This window comes from Plectropomus leopardus, chromosome 20, assembly GCF_026936395.1.
Source record: "Plectropomus leopardus strain MGB_pleo_1.0 chromosome 20, ASM2693639v1, whole genome shotgun sequence".
NCBI classification, from domain to species: domain Eukaryota; kingdom Metazoa; phylum Chordata; class Actinopteri; order Perciformes; family Serranidae; genus Plectropomus; species Plectropomus leopardus.
Window position 1 is genome coordinate 10,363,342 of NC_142195.1, and position 15,751 is coordinate 10,379,092.

The 15,751-nt window shown below is 41.0% G+C and overlaps 1 protein-coding gene across 5 annotated transcripts in view; it reads right to left on the reverse strand.

Moving 5' to 3' along the window:
* Positions 1 to 15,751, reverse strand: part of arhgap24 (Rho GTPase activating protein 24) — a 94,859-nt gene that overhangs the window by 30,386 nt on the left and 48,722 nt on the right. Inside the window, exon 1 of one of the 5 annotated variants that reach the window (XM_042509462.2) lies at positions 9,656 to 10,151. The exons of the other annotated variants lie outside the window; for them this stretch is intronic. Coding sequence (XP_042365396.1) covers positions 9,656 to 9,677 — 22 coding nt within the window. The 5' untranslated portion in view covers positions 9,678 to 10,151. Of the gene's footprint in view, positions 1 to 9,655; positions 10,152 to 15,751 lie in introns of those variants that run through there. 5 annotated transcript variants of the gene reach the window in all.

Consider the following 15,751-nt stretch of genomic DNA (forward strand, 5'->3'; position numbering starts at 1 on the left):
TTTTAGGTCTAAAATGATGGGGCTGTAATGTAACTCATGCTTTTATTCTTATTTAATTTATTTATAAATAATCTAAACCAACTTTAATCAGGAAGTAAAACTAATGTAGACAAAACAAACAAATTGAAGATGCGCAGTTAGGCAGTTAGGCAGTTAGGATTCTTTTTTTTCTTTTTTTCCTGACATTTATGGTGTAAATTAATGGTTCTCAACCTTAATTGTGTCAAGATCCCCTAAACTGATAAATCTCAGATCCCCATTTGATCAGATTTGGCTTCAAGGACGTCTATCTGACACGATTATGGTTGTTAGATATGATTAGGACCAGAATTTTACAGTTATCAACTTCAGTTGGGGAGATAACTGTGGTGAAAGTAAAACCTATGATTGGAAAAGTCACTTTAATGACTCTTTCTCACTTTGGGATCACTTCCATAGTGAAAATAAGCTATACTCCACTTTTCTGGGGACCCCCACAAACTCTCTCAGGGACCCCAAACCCTTTGTTGCGAACCAGCGGACTAAACCATGACTCGATTAGTTGAAAACATAATCGACAGCTTAGTAAACAACAAATAATTGTTAGCTGCAATTTTTTTCAGTCAGGTGGGCTTTAATTACTACATTTAAAAACACCTATGTCCAATTGTCAAAAAACAAAAATACTAAGTAAGTTGAACAGATGACACAATGAGTTAACGTTACGAAGATGAAGTTGGCCATAATGTTGGCGGCTATAAGCTAACGTAAGCGAAGGTTACCTTATAAAGTTTGCTGCAAAATGACTTTATACACGATGTCGCTAACATAATGTGAAAGGTTATATCTATACTTGTCACTAACACTTGCTAACACCATGATGCCTTACTTTAGAGCAAATGTAGACATCTTTGTTTATATTCTTTATGTTGAGCTGCTTAATCCAAAGGAGACACTTTCCTCTGTTTACGTGATGTTTAAGGGACTGGATAAAATAAAGTTAATTCTCTGCCCTCATAGGCTACCTCGTATCAGTGTCGCATTCACCCAATGCATACTGCTTGACCATTTTTAAGGTTATAACTGCATAAACTTAAATAAAACCGCAGGGAAATCAAAATTTCCCATGCTTTTCTCTGGAGGTCTACAAACAGGATGTCCGAGGGCATTGTGTAACTGCACAAAATTTGACTGGCTTGTGGTATTTGAGGGCAAAGCTTAGCGACAGGTTAATAGTTTGCTGCAGCCCTTGGTGACAATATACACCTTTTGTATTCTTTTGATTCTAATGATGTAAAGATTTCAAAATGTTAAATAATTAAAATAATCTAAATCCAGGAGTTGCCAGCAGAGTTAGTTTTGTACATTTCTGCAAACTACAGATACATTTCATTTTGAAATGTCAAAGCCTATGAGTTAAAGCTGTCATCCGAAGGTCGAAGGAATGTGGGATCATGTGACACCTGGGCGAGACGCCCGCCAAGCTGCAGACCATTGTTTGAGACCAACAAACAACAAAGTTGTTTTTGTGAGTCATTCCTGTATTTCCAATGGCTCTTTAGCAAACAAATATGGGTGTTTTTACCAAGACATTACCATATTTTCTGCTGAGATATTGCCATGGAAATTGGGTATTTTACACCAAAACATTATTTTTTCCTAACCTTAACCAAGTGTTTTTTGTACCTAAGTTTCAACATATCCACTGCAAAATAATGTATAGCCTAATAAAGCATCTGTGGTTTGCAGAAATGTACAATTCCAACATTTATTCTGGCAACTGGGTTGCCAAACTCTCACTCTTTAATATCAAATATCCTAAAATCTCATGGTGTGTAACTTCTCTCTCGCTGTGGCTACATCTTCCCATGTATTTATAATGGGTGTCCTGTTCCTCCTGACCCCCGGTAAGGTATCGATGGCTAGTTCTCTTCCTGGTGTCAGGGTGGTCCTTGGCTGTCAATCGGCATAATCTGAAGGCAGACACCACAACATTAGCCTCCCCAAAGACATTGTCTGGTGGAGAACACAGACTCCATAGATTTACTACAGCTATCCATTACCATCTGATGCTGAATGAGTAACAAAGTGAATAGGAGTGAGGAGGTCAAAGGAGACAAGGATTGTTTGGCTCTACTGTCCTCCACAGGCGCCCATAGGGACGAAGGTGATCATGGCACCAAAAAAATGAAGAAAAATGGCCACATCAAGTCTAAATTGTCTGTATTCTTCAGTGCTGAAAGGCAAACATGATACCGCGCTGTTGAGTAGGAGAGAGTTTTAATGAGTTGTCATGAGGACAGTGGGTCAGTCCGTTCAGGGAGGTCACAGTGCTGTCATAAAGCCAAGTGTCTCTGTTCTGATTTCATGCCAACTAAATAAAGAGCTGTGTCTGTGTGTCCTGCCAAGGCTGCTGTAAATATACCATTATGTAAGGGGAATCGATTTCAACTTTGGGAAAAGGAAACACAGCTCAGACCTAACTTAAAGTCCAGAGGGCTGTAACAAGGTATTATTACTTCCTTACAGTGCTTAGATATTTTTTGGAGTATCTGAACTTTACTGAGCTTTTCTTTTTGTTCAGTTTTTTTCACTTTTCACTTTTACTTTACTACATTTTCTCTGAGCATCTTTGTTACTTACTGCAAAATAGGGAAGGAAGGGGGGAAGGGACAGATTTTATCAGTAGCATTTACTATTCTTATGTTAATACTTAAGTACATTTATTATAACAAAACTACTTTAGATACTTAAGTGCAGTAAATACTTGGATGCTTGGCGAGTATCATGGGATATCATTCATTTTTTCAGTTACAGAGCAAACACCAGGTATGAATTCCTGACATGCCATTCAGATTTACAGTCTCACAGCCATCAGTGCATGATATATATTTGTCCATTTGGTGATCTGTCATAGTGAGATACATAACCATAAGGACACCTACATGTTTCACTCAGACACACATCATAACACGCACATTATAAAGAGTTGGCTGCACATGAAACATGAATTCTCCGACAGTTTGTTGATGATACAGAGCTAAAAGTGCATTAAAAACTAGCGTCAGGCTAACTTTCAAGAGCTCTCCTGCAGAACCACTCAAGGTTTTTCTCTTGGATCTGTATGCACTGCACCTTTCCAGAAGCTTCCTCTGAAGTATCAGTCGGCTTGTCTCGCTGATGTAATGTTTCAGCGTCTCAGCATTGCGTGCAAGTGTTCAAGTGACAACAGCTGCCAGCCCTCACCAAAACTTGACGCTCCTAACATTTTAATGGGATATTAATCCCCCCGGTCAGTAGTCACCGAAGCTCTGAGTCGTCTTAATGGTTCGCTTGTAAGGATTTAGGTATTTTAACAAACCTCAAAGTGTTGTCAAGCATAGTTCAAAGATGTTTAGGATTAATCTCATCTTAAAGTCACCACAGAAATAAATGGGTCAAACTGAATGTTTGTGGTTTCAGTGGCTGAGGGCGTCTATAAATGTCAATTGTGATTTATATTTACTATGCCAGTTATGGCTGTTAATACTTTACAACCAAACCCAACCTTACAGGATTATTCCAGGTTTTTTTTTTTTTAAATGATTATTACTCTTTACATTGACTTCAAATCACACATTTTTTACACACCTTACAGCCATTTTCCAAAACCAAGTTTTAAGATGTTTGATTGGGATTTCCTGCCCTGAAGGCTGCCAATGGTTCCCATCTCACTTAAGTAGGAACACTAACTTTAGGAAACCTAAAACTTGCATAAAAGGAGTTCAGATTTTTTGGGGTTGTATGAGTTACTTATCTATAGTCAGTGTATTGGAAAGAGTAGCACGCCCCTAGTTTGGAGAAGCAGGCTGGAGGCTGGATGTTAAGAAATATACTTCTGTGGATGGGTGAGCAATAAAATGTATTTTACCCACCCAAAAAAACATTATCAGATTAAGTGTACACTACACTGAGAGTGTTTTCAATGCTTTACCTTGTCATCGGACACCAATTTTCATTTTGTTTGCATAATCTTGTACATTTGGATCTAAAATAAAAAAACGAATAGCTAGAAAATTCATTCTGCAGCTTCTGTCTTCCCTGTCAATTGCATCATTAGTTTATGTTACCTTGCACACAAAGTGTATATATAGTATTCTGTAGTAAATATGCTGGTATTTTCCCATAATGGCTTTGTGAATATTGCTGTTTGCATAATCTTGTATATATCCATCTAAAATAGCTAATAGCAAAAACATTCATTCTTTTTGCAGCAGAAAGCTAAGATTTCTGTCCTTCATGCCACTGCATTGTCACTTAGGCTACTTTAGGTGTAGTGCATAACTGTGAAAAAATGCACAGGGATTCCCTGTTAATGACCATCACAACATCTTTGCACTCTGTTAATACAAAAAGCATATCTCAAAACTATGTATATAGTTTAGATTAAGAAATATTTTGTTACGGTCTCTAAATGAAGAAATCTCTTGATCTCTTGGATCAATATTTTGTGGGGTTTTTTTTGTAGTTTTTTTTAATACACAAAATGTCACCTCTTCAAACAATTATTACAGTGTATTGACTTACATAACCTTTTAGCTTAGGTTATACAGATTTTAGGGAAATGAAGTATTTGCTGACACACCACAATAAGCAAAGATACCAATGTAGGCACCGGCGGACCTTTTCTAATGCATATTTAAAGGGATTTTTACTAAGACAAAGAATGGCAGGAACAGACACAGACAAACATCCTGGCACTCTGAGAAATGACTGAACCTCCCTTTATCCAGGCCGCAGATAGAAACAAGGAGTGGACTTGACAAAGTACCTGTTGCTCTGCTCACTAATACCTTCTAATATCACCTTTCAGCGCGGATGAGGGCCTCGGGGCTGATGCACACCTGCACTCCCCCCAGCACTAAATTGGTAGGTTGAGTCAGCCTGGCCTTTGGGGAAGCCCTTTGAACTTTTCAGACAGGGTTATAGAAACCCGGCTTCTGGTTTATTGTGTGACTACTTATTCTGTCCTCATGAGAACCAAAGAGAAGAAGGGATGAAGGAGGATCAAAAAGGAAACAGAAATAACTCGAGTCTGGCTGAATATGCGGTTGGTGAAGACCTTTGACCAGAGAGATGCAACAAAAGACTGAGAGCTGAGTCTTAAGAGAAATGCTTTTTGTGTTTTTCATTCACCTTTAGTTGTTTCATATTAACCTCTTTCTGCTTGATTACTTCAGGAGATTGAAGGGTGTGTCAGAGGTTATTGTTGATAGAAAGCAGAGATACTGTGGTATACATGCATCGTTCATCACTTGGCATGAGCCTTTCTCATCACTTCATATTTCTACTTCGTGACTGATGAGGTGGAATATCAGTGATACCATTTTTGGTGCGGAAATATTGAAAGTGTTCCCAAAGCTGTAATAAACTCATGCTCGTGTCTGTCTGTGCCGGTTATTTTCAGTGTGTTTCCAACACGTATCTGTGTGAGGCATGCACCAAAAAATGTTGACTGGCCGGCCCAATTATTTAGACATCCGATGGATAGCATCCATCAGCTTCGGCAAGATAAGCGTGTTTTCATTTTGGCCATCACAGCAGTCCTGTCTGCGTTGCCGCTCCACATCCTCGTTGTTTTCTCTGACAAAGCTGGCCAAAGCACTGTTGGCCTGAGAGGGCTGCAGTGCAGCAGGGGGGAGTGCAGGCAGGCTGGGTCAAAGAAAAAAGATTGGTGGTGATCTAAGTGGAGAGACAGAGAAATGCTGACCATGAGGTTGGCTCTCAGTGAGTTTAAATGTGTGCTTTGCTGAACTGTTGCTGGTGTTGTTTGGTCAGTTATCTTGATTCAAATCTGTTCTATGACACCTAAATAAAGTACTTTACAGTCACTGTAATACTGATAATGAGTTACAGTTTTATCTATGATGTGTTTTTTTTTTTAAATCAGTGTACAGTTACTGTACAGTGCTGCATGGATTATTAAGGGAGTTTTTGGTCTTTCCTATACAGAGAGATCGCTGTGTATTGTGTCGCTGCCTTTAGCAGCAAAAAATAAGAAGTATTCTTAGGGTTGCAATAAGGGATGGTTATTGTTTAAAAAAATGACGACACCATTACCAATACCAGAACACTTTAAGTGATACAGATGGAGTACTTCATTTGAGTGGTGTGTAGTACAGCCATACTTTCACACGTATTGTTGGCATCTCGGCGCGCTGAACTGCCAACTCTGTCAAAAACAACGCACTTGACTTCATGAACCCAGCGTGTATGGGTTGAAGTTGATGCTGTGGGAGTGTGAGCTCCATGTCAGGGACATTTTTAGACCCCACCAAACACACTGACAGGGCTGTTCGAGTCAAAAGACTAACTTTGCCTCATGGTTATTAACAGGTTTAACAACAGAGTCATCCTGTTTTGGTGTCAGTGTGAGTTTGTTAGGAGTGTTTAACGGCTCAGAGTTGGATGTTAGCTGCTGCTGCTGGGTTAGCTTGTGCTAACTGGGCAGACATTGAACTGGCCATTTGCCATGGATCTGTTGTTGATCTATTGAGGGGTTGGGGGATCAGACCCTCGGCACAAAAAGGACTGCATGTAGGTATCATTTGATGTTTTGATACTACTTGGTAGGCTATGGGGTTATTTTGGTCGATAACCTTAAAAAGTATCGACTACCCATACCTAGTTGTAAGTGACCAATATTTTGATCAACAATTTACTGCTCCTTTTCTCTTTTAATCAGTTAATCATTTACTCACTTGAAAACACCCAAAAGTGATGTCTTGAAATAGCTTTTTAGTCCAACAGTCCCGAACTTAAGGTGTTCAGTATAACTTCATGTTAGATAAAAAGAAGCAGGACGTGGCATTTTTGCTTAAAATTTGCTAAAACAATTACTAGATAAATTTCATGTCATCTAATGTATCAACTCTTCTCTTCAAAATAACCTCAACAAACCCTGCAACCATTACCATGCTGGATCCCTTCAACATTGTTGTCAAAAGAACCATTTATTGGTCAATCTTTTAGTTGTATAGTCTAGTCACTTTCTGCCTCAACAGGCAAGTACTGAGAGAGATGTGTTAAATTCAACCAGCAGATTTCTCTGATGTGCTTCCGAACACAAACTGGTATTTAATACATTTAGTTTTTGAGTTCAACATGTCAAACATATAAAACACCTCTCTCTTGATAAACAATTCTTGAAATCTAATTTATGCTCTTACACTTTACAGTTTATCTTCCCTCTCCTGTCTGTTGCTTCAGATTTTTGCACGAGAACTTCTTAACCAGGATGGATTTACAGGCAGGCTGGGAGCCATGAATTCAGGAGCGTGTTCTGTTATCTGCCTCCAGCAGCCAAGCAGAGTGAAATCTGACCCAGCTTTAAGAATTTTTGCTTAGCATGATTTCCCTCCTCTGGCAAGATTTTTTTCAAGCCAAGTATCCAGTACAACCACACCTGGGTGGCATTTAAACTACATGTTTGGTTTAAAGGCTTATGCTATAATACAAGTTATTCTAATGGCTCAGATAGTTAAATCCTAGTTAAACCACTTCAGTGGTGTTGGACTGCCATCAACACAAAGTGCAGTGTAAGACAAAATTGTTGGCATTGCTTAATCTTTACAAGTTATTAGTGTATGTAAGAATTGCTAAACTTGTATTTAGTCGTCTTTTTCTTTCTATGGAATCATGTAATTTTTTTTCTTAATACATGCATCATGATCATTGGAGTGCAGAGCAGCAGAGCATGAAAACATGGAGCATTTACTGTTAAAGAGATGCTGTCTGTACTCTGCTAATGAGAAATATCTACGGGGTTTGCTGGTGTCACCTGTTTGGCTGACTGCCTCACATTTCAGTGTGCAATCACATTACCTAACTGGTTAATGGCATCATGCTTTATCTTCTTCGGAGGTGCAGAAAGATATAGATTGCTGCCTTTAGATTTACTCATTTTGAGTCATTGCACATCAAAGTCTGTGTACAGGTCAGGTCATGTGGAGTACGACTGCATATGTGAAAAAAAGCTGTATAAGGCCTCTTGTGTCCCTGAAGGATATCACTTGAGTTAGCACAGGCTGTGTCTGAAGACTACAAAGTTGAAAATGAAAAAAAAATCTGAGGGTGTGGTTTAAAAAAATGAGTTTAAAGCCTTTTGTCTTAACTCTGTTTGAAGCCAGCAGCTAGAGGCTACATTTTCTGTGACTGGCACAAAACATCCCAATCTCTTTCCAGATTGCTGGCAATTGAGTGGCATTGTGGGTAATGTAGACACCAGATTTTGACAAGGAAGAATTTGTGGAATAAAAACGGAACATCTCTGATTGTGCTGCAGTTTTGCACCTTAAAAACCCTGTTTATTGTGAGACTGACAAGAATCCAATGCTTTATCAGTGCTTTACTCTTTTAAGGCTCTGAACTTTTGCCTCGTTTTTTGTAACTTGCGTGCAGTTATTTCACTTTGTCTCTGCATTCAAGTCCCAAGTCAAGACAGGCAAGTCCCGAAACCAGTTCTGAGTCCTACACAAGTTAAAATGTTCTCTTTACCTAATGCCATTTTAACAAAGTAAACTGCTCAAGGCCAAGTGAAGACACAAGTCATTGATGTTAAAGTCGAAGTCGTGTTGCAAGTCCCATCTGATTTTGTCAGTTTGAAGTCATCAAATTATTTGGCACCCAGTAGCTCACCTGGTGGGGGTAGTCTTCCCCTCTCTCCCCATCTCACTCCAAAAGCTGTCCTACCAAAGAATAGCACCCCCCCCCCCTCGCCCCCCCCCAATGTAATAAAGTCATCAAAAGTGCAACTTGAGCCCAGTTCTTTCAAATTGAGCCTACACCTCTGGTAAGAAGTAAAATGTGTTCTTTTAACTTATCACCAGATAACAGTATCTCGTCAATGAAAAGTAAATACAACTGCGGTATATAAACTGTGATGTATTGAAAATCAAACATCATTATATTTTTGACCAAATACCTCAGCACTGATATTGCAATGATATTACAGGAACTATTGATGCTTTCAAAAAAAATTAACACAAAAACATTTTGATAAATAATCATCAGTCATGTGGATATAATGACTAAGTGGATAAAGGCAAATCAGAGAACAGTTACCTCCATAAAATTACATCACTTTACTGCATTACGGCCTTTAAAAATTGGAAAAGACAAAACTTGTCATATATGATATCTGAATTACATGATGATATATTTTTTATATCACAATATTGAATTTATGTCAATACACTGCCCGTTCCTAGCTGCATATAAAGTGAAACGTTTAGTGAGAAGTAATAACTCGGTTATTCACAGATCATGTTTGCAGATGTTTATACAGTGGACAAGTCTAAAAGAACCTGCAGCAATGACCCTTTAACAACAGGAAAATCAGGAATGTAAGCATCATAAACTTCTCATCTGAGATCACAGCTGCAATACATATAAGCTGTAAAACACCTATGTGCTGACGTGATGAATGGACAACATGTGGAAAAGGCGCTTTCTCAATAAGAACTGATAGAAACTAACACTAAGTTTAAGACAAGCAAAGCTATCTGAGAAATCCTTCCACCTCTTCCTGAAACTAAAAACAGGGCAAAGTCTAAAAATATCCCTGCCATCGTAACGAAACGCTCCAAACCAGACACAAACATGTTAGTATTCATTACTGTTATGTAAAGACACAGACCTGGGTTGGAGTTAAGATCCATGGGGTGCAGAGGAAGACGTGCCCCCTTCTCAGCGGGAGGTCGAGGGAGCAAAAGCCACGCTGTCGCTGCTGACCGCCGGCCCCCCGGTGCCACTTCTTCATCTGTTCTTGTTCAGTGCCACAGAGAGATTTATCTCCTTCTGTTTCTGCTGTAACACACTCCACTACACTCACCACTGTCCTCCTTACTCTCCCCCTCCTCCTTCCTTTACTTCTCGCTTTCCTCCACCTCATATAACTCTTTCGCCTAAAACTTCATTTTGTTAAGTCAACGGCAGGTCAATGTGACACACCAGTCAGCAGCACTTAGGAAAGGTCAGTCTTCGGCTACTCTGTCTGCCTCTCAGGAAGCCTTTCCTCTGCTTGTACTTCTGTCAAAGCAGCTGAGAGAGCAGAGGAAGCGTGTTTCGAAGTCACACACGAAAGAAGTATAGGAGAGAGCGGCCGAATGAGTGAGACAGCACGCCGAAGGCAAGATGGTGTGTCTGCCTGTCTCTGAAGGAAGTGAGAGGGGTGGGGTGGGAGCTGGTGGTGGAGGGGGAGGGAGTACATCGTAAATCAAGCAGCCCTCCCCAAAGTGGGGACCTGTAAATCTGGTGAACGAAGAGTGGGCACCCGGCCAAATGACTCATCCACAGCGCTCTATAAATACAGCCGCGCGGGGTCGACGAGGCTGCTGCTACTGGTGGCCAAGAAGCCCTGAGACACTGGAGTTTCTCCCTCCTGGAGGAAGGTCTTTAATAGCCTCCTTATCGTTTTTCAATCGCATCAAGACTTAAAGGCAAAACACACATCATTGGAGCGCCCCTCTTGAACCTGGGCTTGCAGGCTGATTAAATTTAACGCTACCTGCTGGAAAAAAAATGGAATAGTCGGGAGACATCTAAATATTTATCCAGAGAGAAATCAGTTTACATACCACTGGTCTGAACATTTAAGTTAGGAGTCCCCACCAGACAAACAGGCTGTAGTGGCCCAGCAGAAACTTTACTGGAGGCCAAAATATGCCCTCGCTGAGACCCGGCCAACCTGATACATTAGGGAACAGGGGTTGCAGATGGGGGTAAGAGTGGGAGGCTAATGGAGGACATTGCTATGTGACATGTCAAATACCGATCCCCTCAATAAGGCTGTTATGTAAGCATATGAGCTTCCTGTCCTGTCCCTCTCTTGACTTGAGACTTGGCCTGTTTGCAGGCCTCAGTGCATTTCCTCCGGAGGATCTCACTCACCCAGACTCTCACACACAGGAATAATGACACGCAAGACAGGAAGAAGGAGGCCTGGAATTCTCTTACAGGAGTGTAGATGAAAATAAAGCGGATATTTGAAACATCTACCAAAAAAGGTATGCAACTTATGATGAGGACATGCTGACTTAAACCAGTCTCTTGCTTTTTGTCAAGTACATACATCAATCAGCAGTTCAGTAGCTCATCACACGAGAGTCTGTGTCTGATTGAGATGCAAAGAATGTAAAAGAGTCAAATACCAATGTATCCTCAAAAATTAAACATACAGCCTATAATATCTAACGAATTAGCACCCCATGAATAACATTACATATTTATCACAAATTATGTACTTAATGTAAGATAGATAGATTGGGTTTAGGCAAGTAAAATTACATGATGTAAAGAAACATGATGGCAGCACACCTAAAATAATTCAAAGTTTACTGGGTTTAATATGGTCCTGAATACCGGTCTCCTTTGTGAAAGTTCTGTGTTTGTTTGACCAACATGTTCTCATCCCAAGTCGTCACATACATACGGCTGTTTTGCAGTGGACTTCTGCGTGTTTACATATTACACTGTGGGCATCCTTCTGCACCTGCTCTTTATGTTCCAGGATGCTACTACCGTGATGTCAACATGTTGTTACAGGCAGTGTTTCAACTGTCCAGCAATGTTTCATGCACATGTGAAAGGTGCCTTTTGGCACTTGTGCCAAAAGCACTGACAGAGTGGGGCTATTTGACGAGTTTGGAATAAGAATGGGCTGGTTATATACGAATTGTGGTGCACAAATATTGTGTGTAACAACCTGCAATAAATGTGTGTAAAATTCAAGGTTGTGTTTTGTTCAGCTGCATTTCATTCGCAATACCTTACATTTGTTGTCCTTCACAGCTCAGATACATAAGCATTTGCCTCCACAAGCTGCAAGTTTATCATCTTTTCATTTTCTGACAGCTTTTTGAACACTTTGTTGCCTGCTACATGATATAAAAAGTGGAGCAGGCAACATTGCATGTCTACTCCTCCCACATGTCATCTTCCCATGTTGTTATTGCAGCTGCTGTTTCCCATTAAGTGGTTGATCAATCATGGCTTCATGAAAAATGGGCTTCATCATCTGCCAAAGAGTTTAAGCCATTATGCGAGCTCCCACGAGCTTTGTTCCCATCACTAAAGTACATGAACTGAACATTGTATTGTCACGGGGCACAAAGGAGGACTGTAACCACTGATCAGATGGTTGTTGAAGGTACTGACGAAATATAAAAGCATCAATCATATTCACGTGCTGTGACAAAGTTGTAATCTCCCACTTACAGAACAAACTGTCAAACTCTGCTCTGCCTCTCTCCTGCTGCTGTGGGATCTTTTCCTCTTACTCCACCCCCACCTCTCTCTCCACCCAGCCACTCCCCCTCCTCAGCCTCATCACCTCCACCTGGTGGTCCCGGCTGCTCTTCATCTCCAATCAAGCCAGTATTTAAGCAGCCCCACTCCACTCACTCTTTGCCAGATTGTCTTTGCTTCCATGCCTGACCTTCCAGCACTCGCTCTTGGACTGTTTTTCTCGGCTCGCCTCTGACCACCTCTCCTAGTCTCTTCCCCAGTAAAACTAACAGCCTTCTGTCTCCGACCACAAGTTTTGGCTGTGCATTCTCTGGTTCTCGTCTGCCTGTGGCTGTCCGGTGTTCTACTGCTTTGGCTCCGTTGAGAGAGATCGCCATTCTTCCAGCCGTCTTCAGAGCCTCCCACCGAGCGAAACATCTCCTCCGTGTGAGTGCCGCTGGTGTTTACTGTTCTGTTGGTACATCAATTCCCCGCCTGTCCTCATTGATTCCGCTTCCTGCTCCTACTGGATTTGTCTGCTCTGCTACCTGCCTGACACCAACTCTGCTTTCTCCTTGACCACGTGCCCTGCCTGCCCCTCTCTGGAGTCTCCACTTTTCCCCACAAGCTCCCTGCTGTTAGTGTTTCTGCAACTTACCTGATACATTTACCTGCCAGTCCGCTCCACGTTCAGAATTTCCCCACTCGAACTCTGAATTCATCACTGTCCCTACTTACCTGCAATCTGATTATACTCACATTTGCTCCTTTCAACCTGCCGAAAGATTAAATAAAGGTATTTACAAACTACTCACCTGCTCTGCTGTGCTGCAATTGGGTCCTACCACACCCCGTTACGAAATCATCATTTCTCCAGTCTCAATTAAACTGATCTAAGCAATCCCACCCCATTCCCCCCAGACTCTTTTTTCCTTCTGCTGGATGTGACAATCCATCTCTTTTCTTAACGACCATCCCAATTAGAGAAGTTAGCCATTACACTCAGTATCTAATAACCTTAAAAAAAACCCTAATATTTTCTGCAATCTGCAGACCTCATACTGTCATTGAATTTAACACTCTCCAGACCTTGTGCCATAATGAGCAGCCTAAAAATCCAACGCAGAAGGGAGGCATCCTAGTCAGAAAGTCCCCCTTTAACAAACCTGATCATTATAAAGGTCTCCTCTGAGTCTACAATCACTGAACAGCTGGCTGCAGCTGTTCTGGCAGCCAAGACTCCCACGGCACTTCCTGCAACGATACCTTGGGAAACCTGGTCATTGACCTTTTTCTAATCTACAAAGCCACATGTAGTCAGGATTAGCAAACTTCAAACCTTTCAAGGATCTGTGAGAGGGTAGAAAAGATGCTGCCTGTGCTTTGGAAACCAACAGGAGTCTGTATTGTTACTTTTAAATCCATCTGACAGTCAGACAGAGTTCCCTCTCCAGCACCTTGTCACAGGCTTTCAGAGGGAGGGAGTTCAAGTTGTCTGCGATGTGTTTGAGCTCACAATCCCCAAAATGTTCTGCTTCCAGCATCTGCCTATACAGATGAGCTGCTCCTAAATTCTGTGTGACACTGAAGAGTCTTTTCAATCACCAACATTATCCAGACAGATTTCATCCATGCATTGACTTGACATTCAAGAGTTTCCTAACTATCTCAGCAACCTCTGCCAAGGACATTTTCTCAGACTCCAACATTGTCCTCTTTTTTCTCCTGAATAAAGGATGTGTCTGCTGGGTTTTCTTTCCGAAACAGCTTCTTACACCTTCCAACTATTTCCCCAGTTGATTGTGAGCATTTTCCTGCCTCTGCAAAGAAACACTGAGCAACGTCCTGGCTTCGTCTTCTGGGACACAGAGTAGTTTTCCAAAACTTGATAAGAAAACCTATAAAAATCATCCTCCATTTTCTGTTTGCAAGCTTGTGCTTTGGCAGCTCGGCAGCAGCTTTGCTGGCCTGCAAATAACTCCAAGAGTAAGGAGTACCAACTTGGTTCACAGGGCTTATTTTAGTCTGCTAGCACTGGTCTTTACTGGTGTGAACGAGCAGGACTTTGAGCTACTACCAACAACTAGTACCACCTCCATGTATTCAAACTGTTCCCATGCCTTGTTTGTACGCATACCTAAAAATATTAATGTATTACAATTTGTATGTAACATGTAATCATGAGCTAGATATTTGGGTATAATCCATGTAATCAGGGTGGTTTTTATCACTGCGCTGATAGAAAAAGAAGGTAGTATAAAGTGCAAAAGTCCACATAAGGCGGCAGGTGTGGATGGTCAAGCAACACAGGACTTTCCCTCAATAGACTGGTGTTCAGAATTGTGTGAAACCAAGTGAACTTTAAATCATTTTAACATTTGACATCACCCTTACCGACATAACTTTATTTACCTAAACCTAACCCATAAACTTCAAATTAGATACGTAACAACATTCAGTGCATTAACGTGACGTCACCCCTTGAGGGGCGTTTATTTGTTAGTTATCACATGAACCACTTTTTGCTAGGCTATCATTCAAGCCGTTATATGAGGATCCATTAAAGTATTTGAACAGTAAGGATAATGATGGACATTTTGGTTGGCATCTAGCTTTGATTTTAACAATATGGGTAATGCAATGGCTCATTTTCAAGCGTAGCCCATCATGATTTAGTGTCTTAGCATACTAACATTTTCGTATTGGCATGTCATGTCCTGGGGTATCTTCCCTGTCTGCTTTTTCTTTTGGATCGCAGGTGTTCTTACTTTTGCTAGTATTTTGTCGCAAACCAAAGAACTAGATGGATTTTAGATTTGGACCTCATGGTGGAACTAAATGACCAGTTAAAGGGTCAACAAAGTTAACATAAATAATCCTGAGGGGGGGGCGTGTATGTACCCAAAACCACAAATGGTAACCTCATTGAGCTAGAGGTAAAGTTAGGGGGTTATCAAAGTCAGTAGAATTCATCCTCTGGGGACCATGAATGACTGCACAATATGTAAGTGGCTGATATAATGACCTAATTCAATATGAAAACTCTTTGTGTTGCATCAGATGGAAAAAGAAAGTCTACCATTGTCCTCACTTAAAGTAAGAACAAAAATCTAAATCTCTTGGGGTGATACTGAATAATTTTTGGAGCTGTCTTAGACTATTTTCTCACTTCATGGAGCCAGGACAATGACAGCCACTGCGTGTGTGTCTGTCTGCTGGTCCTCTGTAACGCTGAGTGCTTTAGGTCATAAATCCAGATATCAAGAGAACAACAACAAGGCATGTGAATTTTAGAAGCTCCCACATGAGAAATGTCAACAGCAGCAGATTGCCAGGCCACAACTCCTCCAGGAGGCCGTATGCCGCTGTGTCACAAGCTGCAGGTTATTGACTTTACATGCACACTGGGAAAACATGATGTGCGTAAATATGTCTACACACACATACATACACTGAGGAAGAGAGGAGAGAACGGAAGAGAGGGAAGAGAAGTTCAGTTTCTGACCTT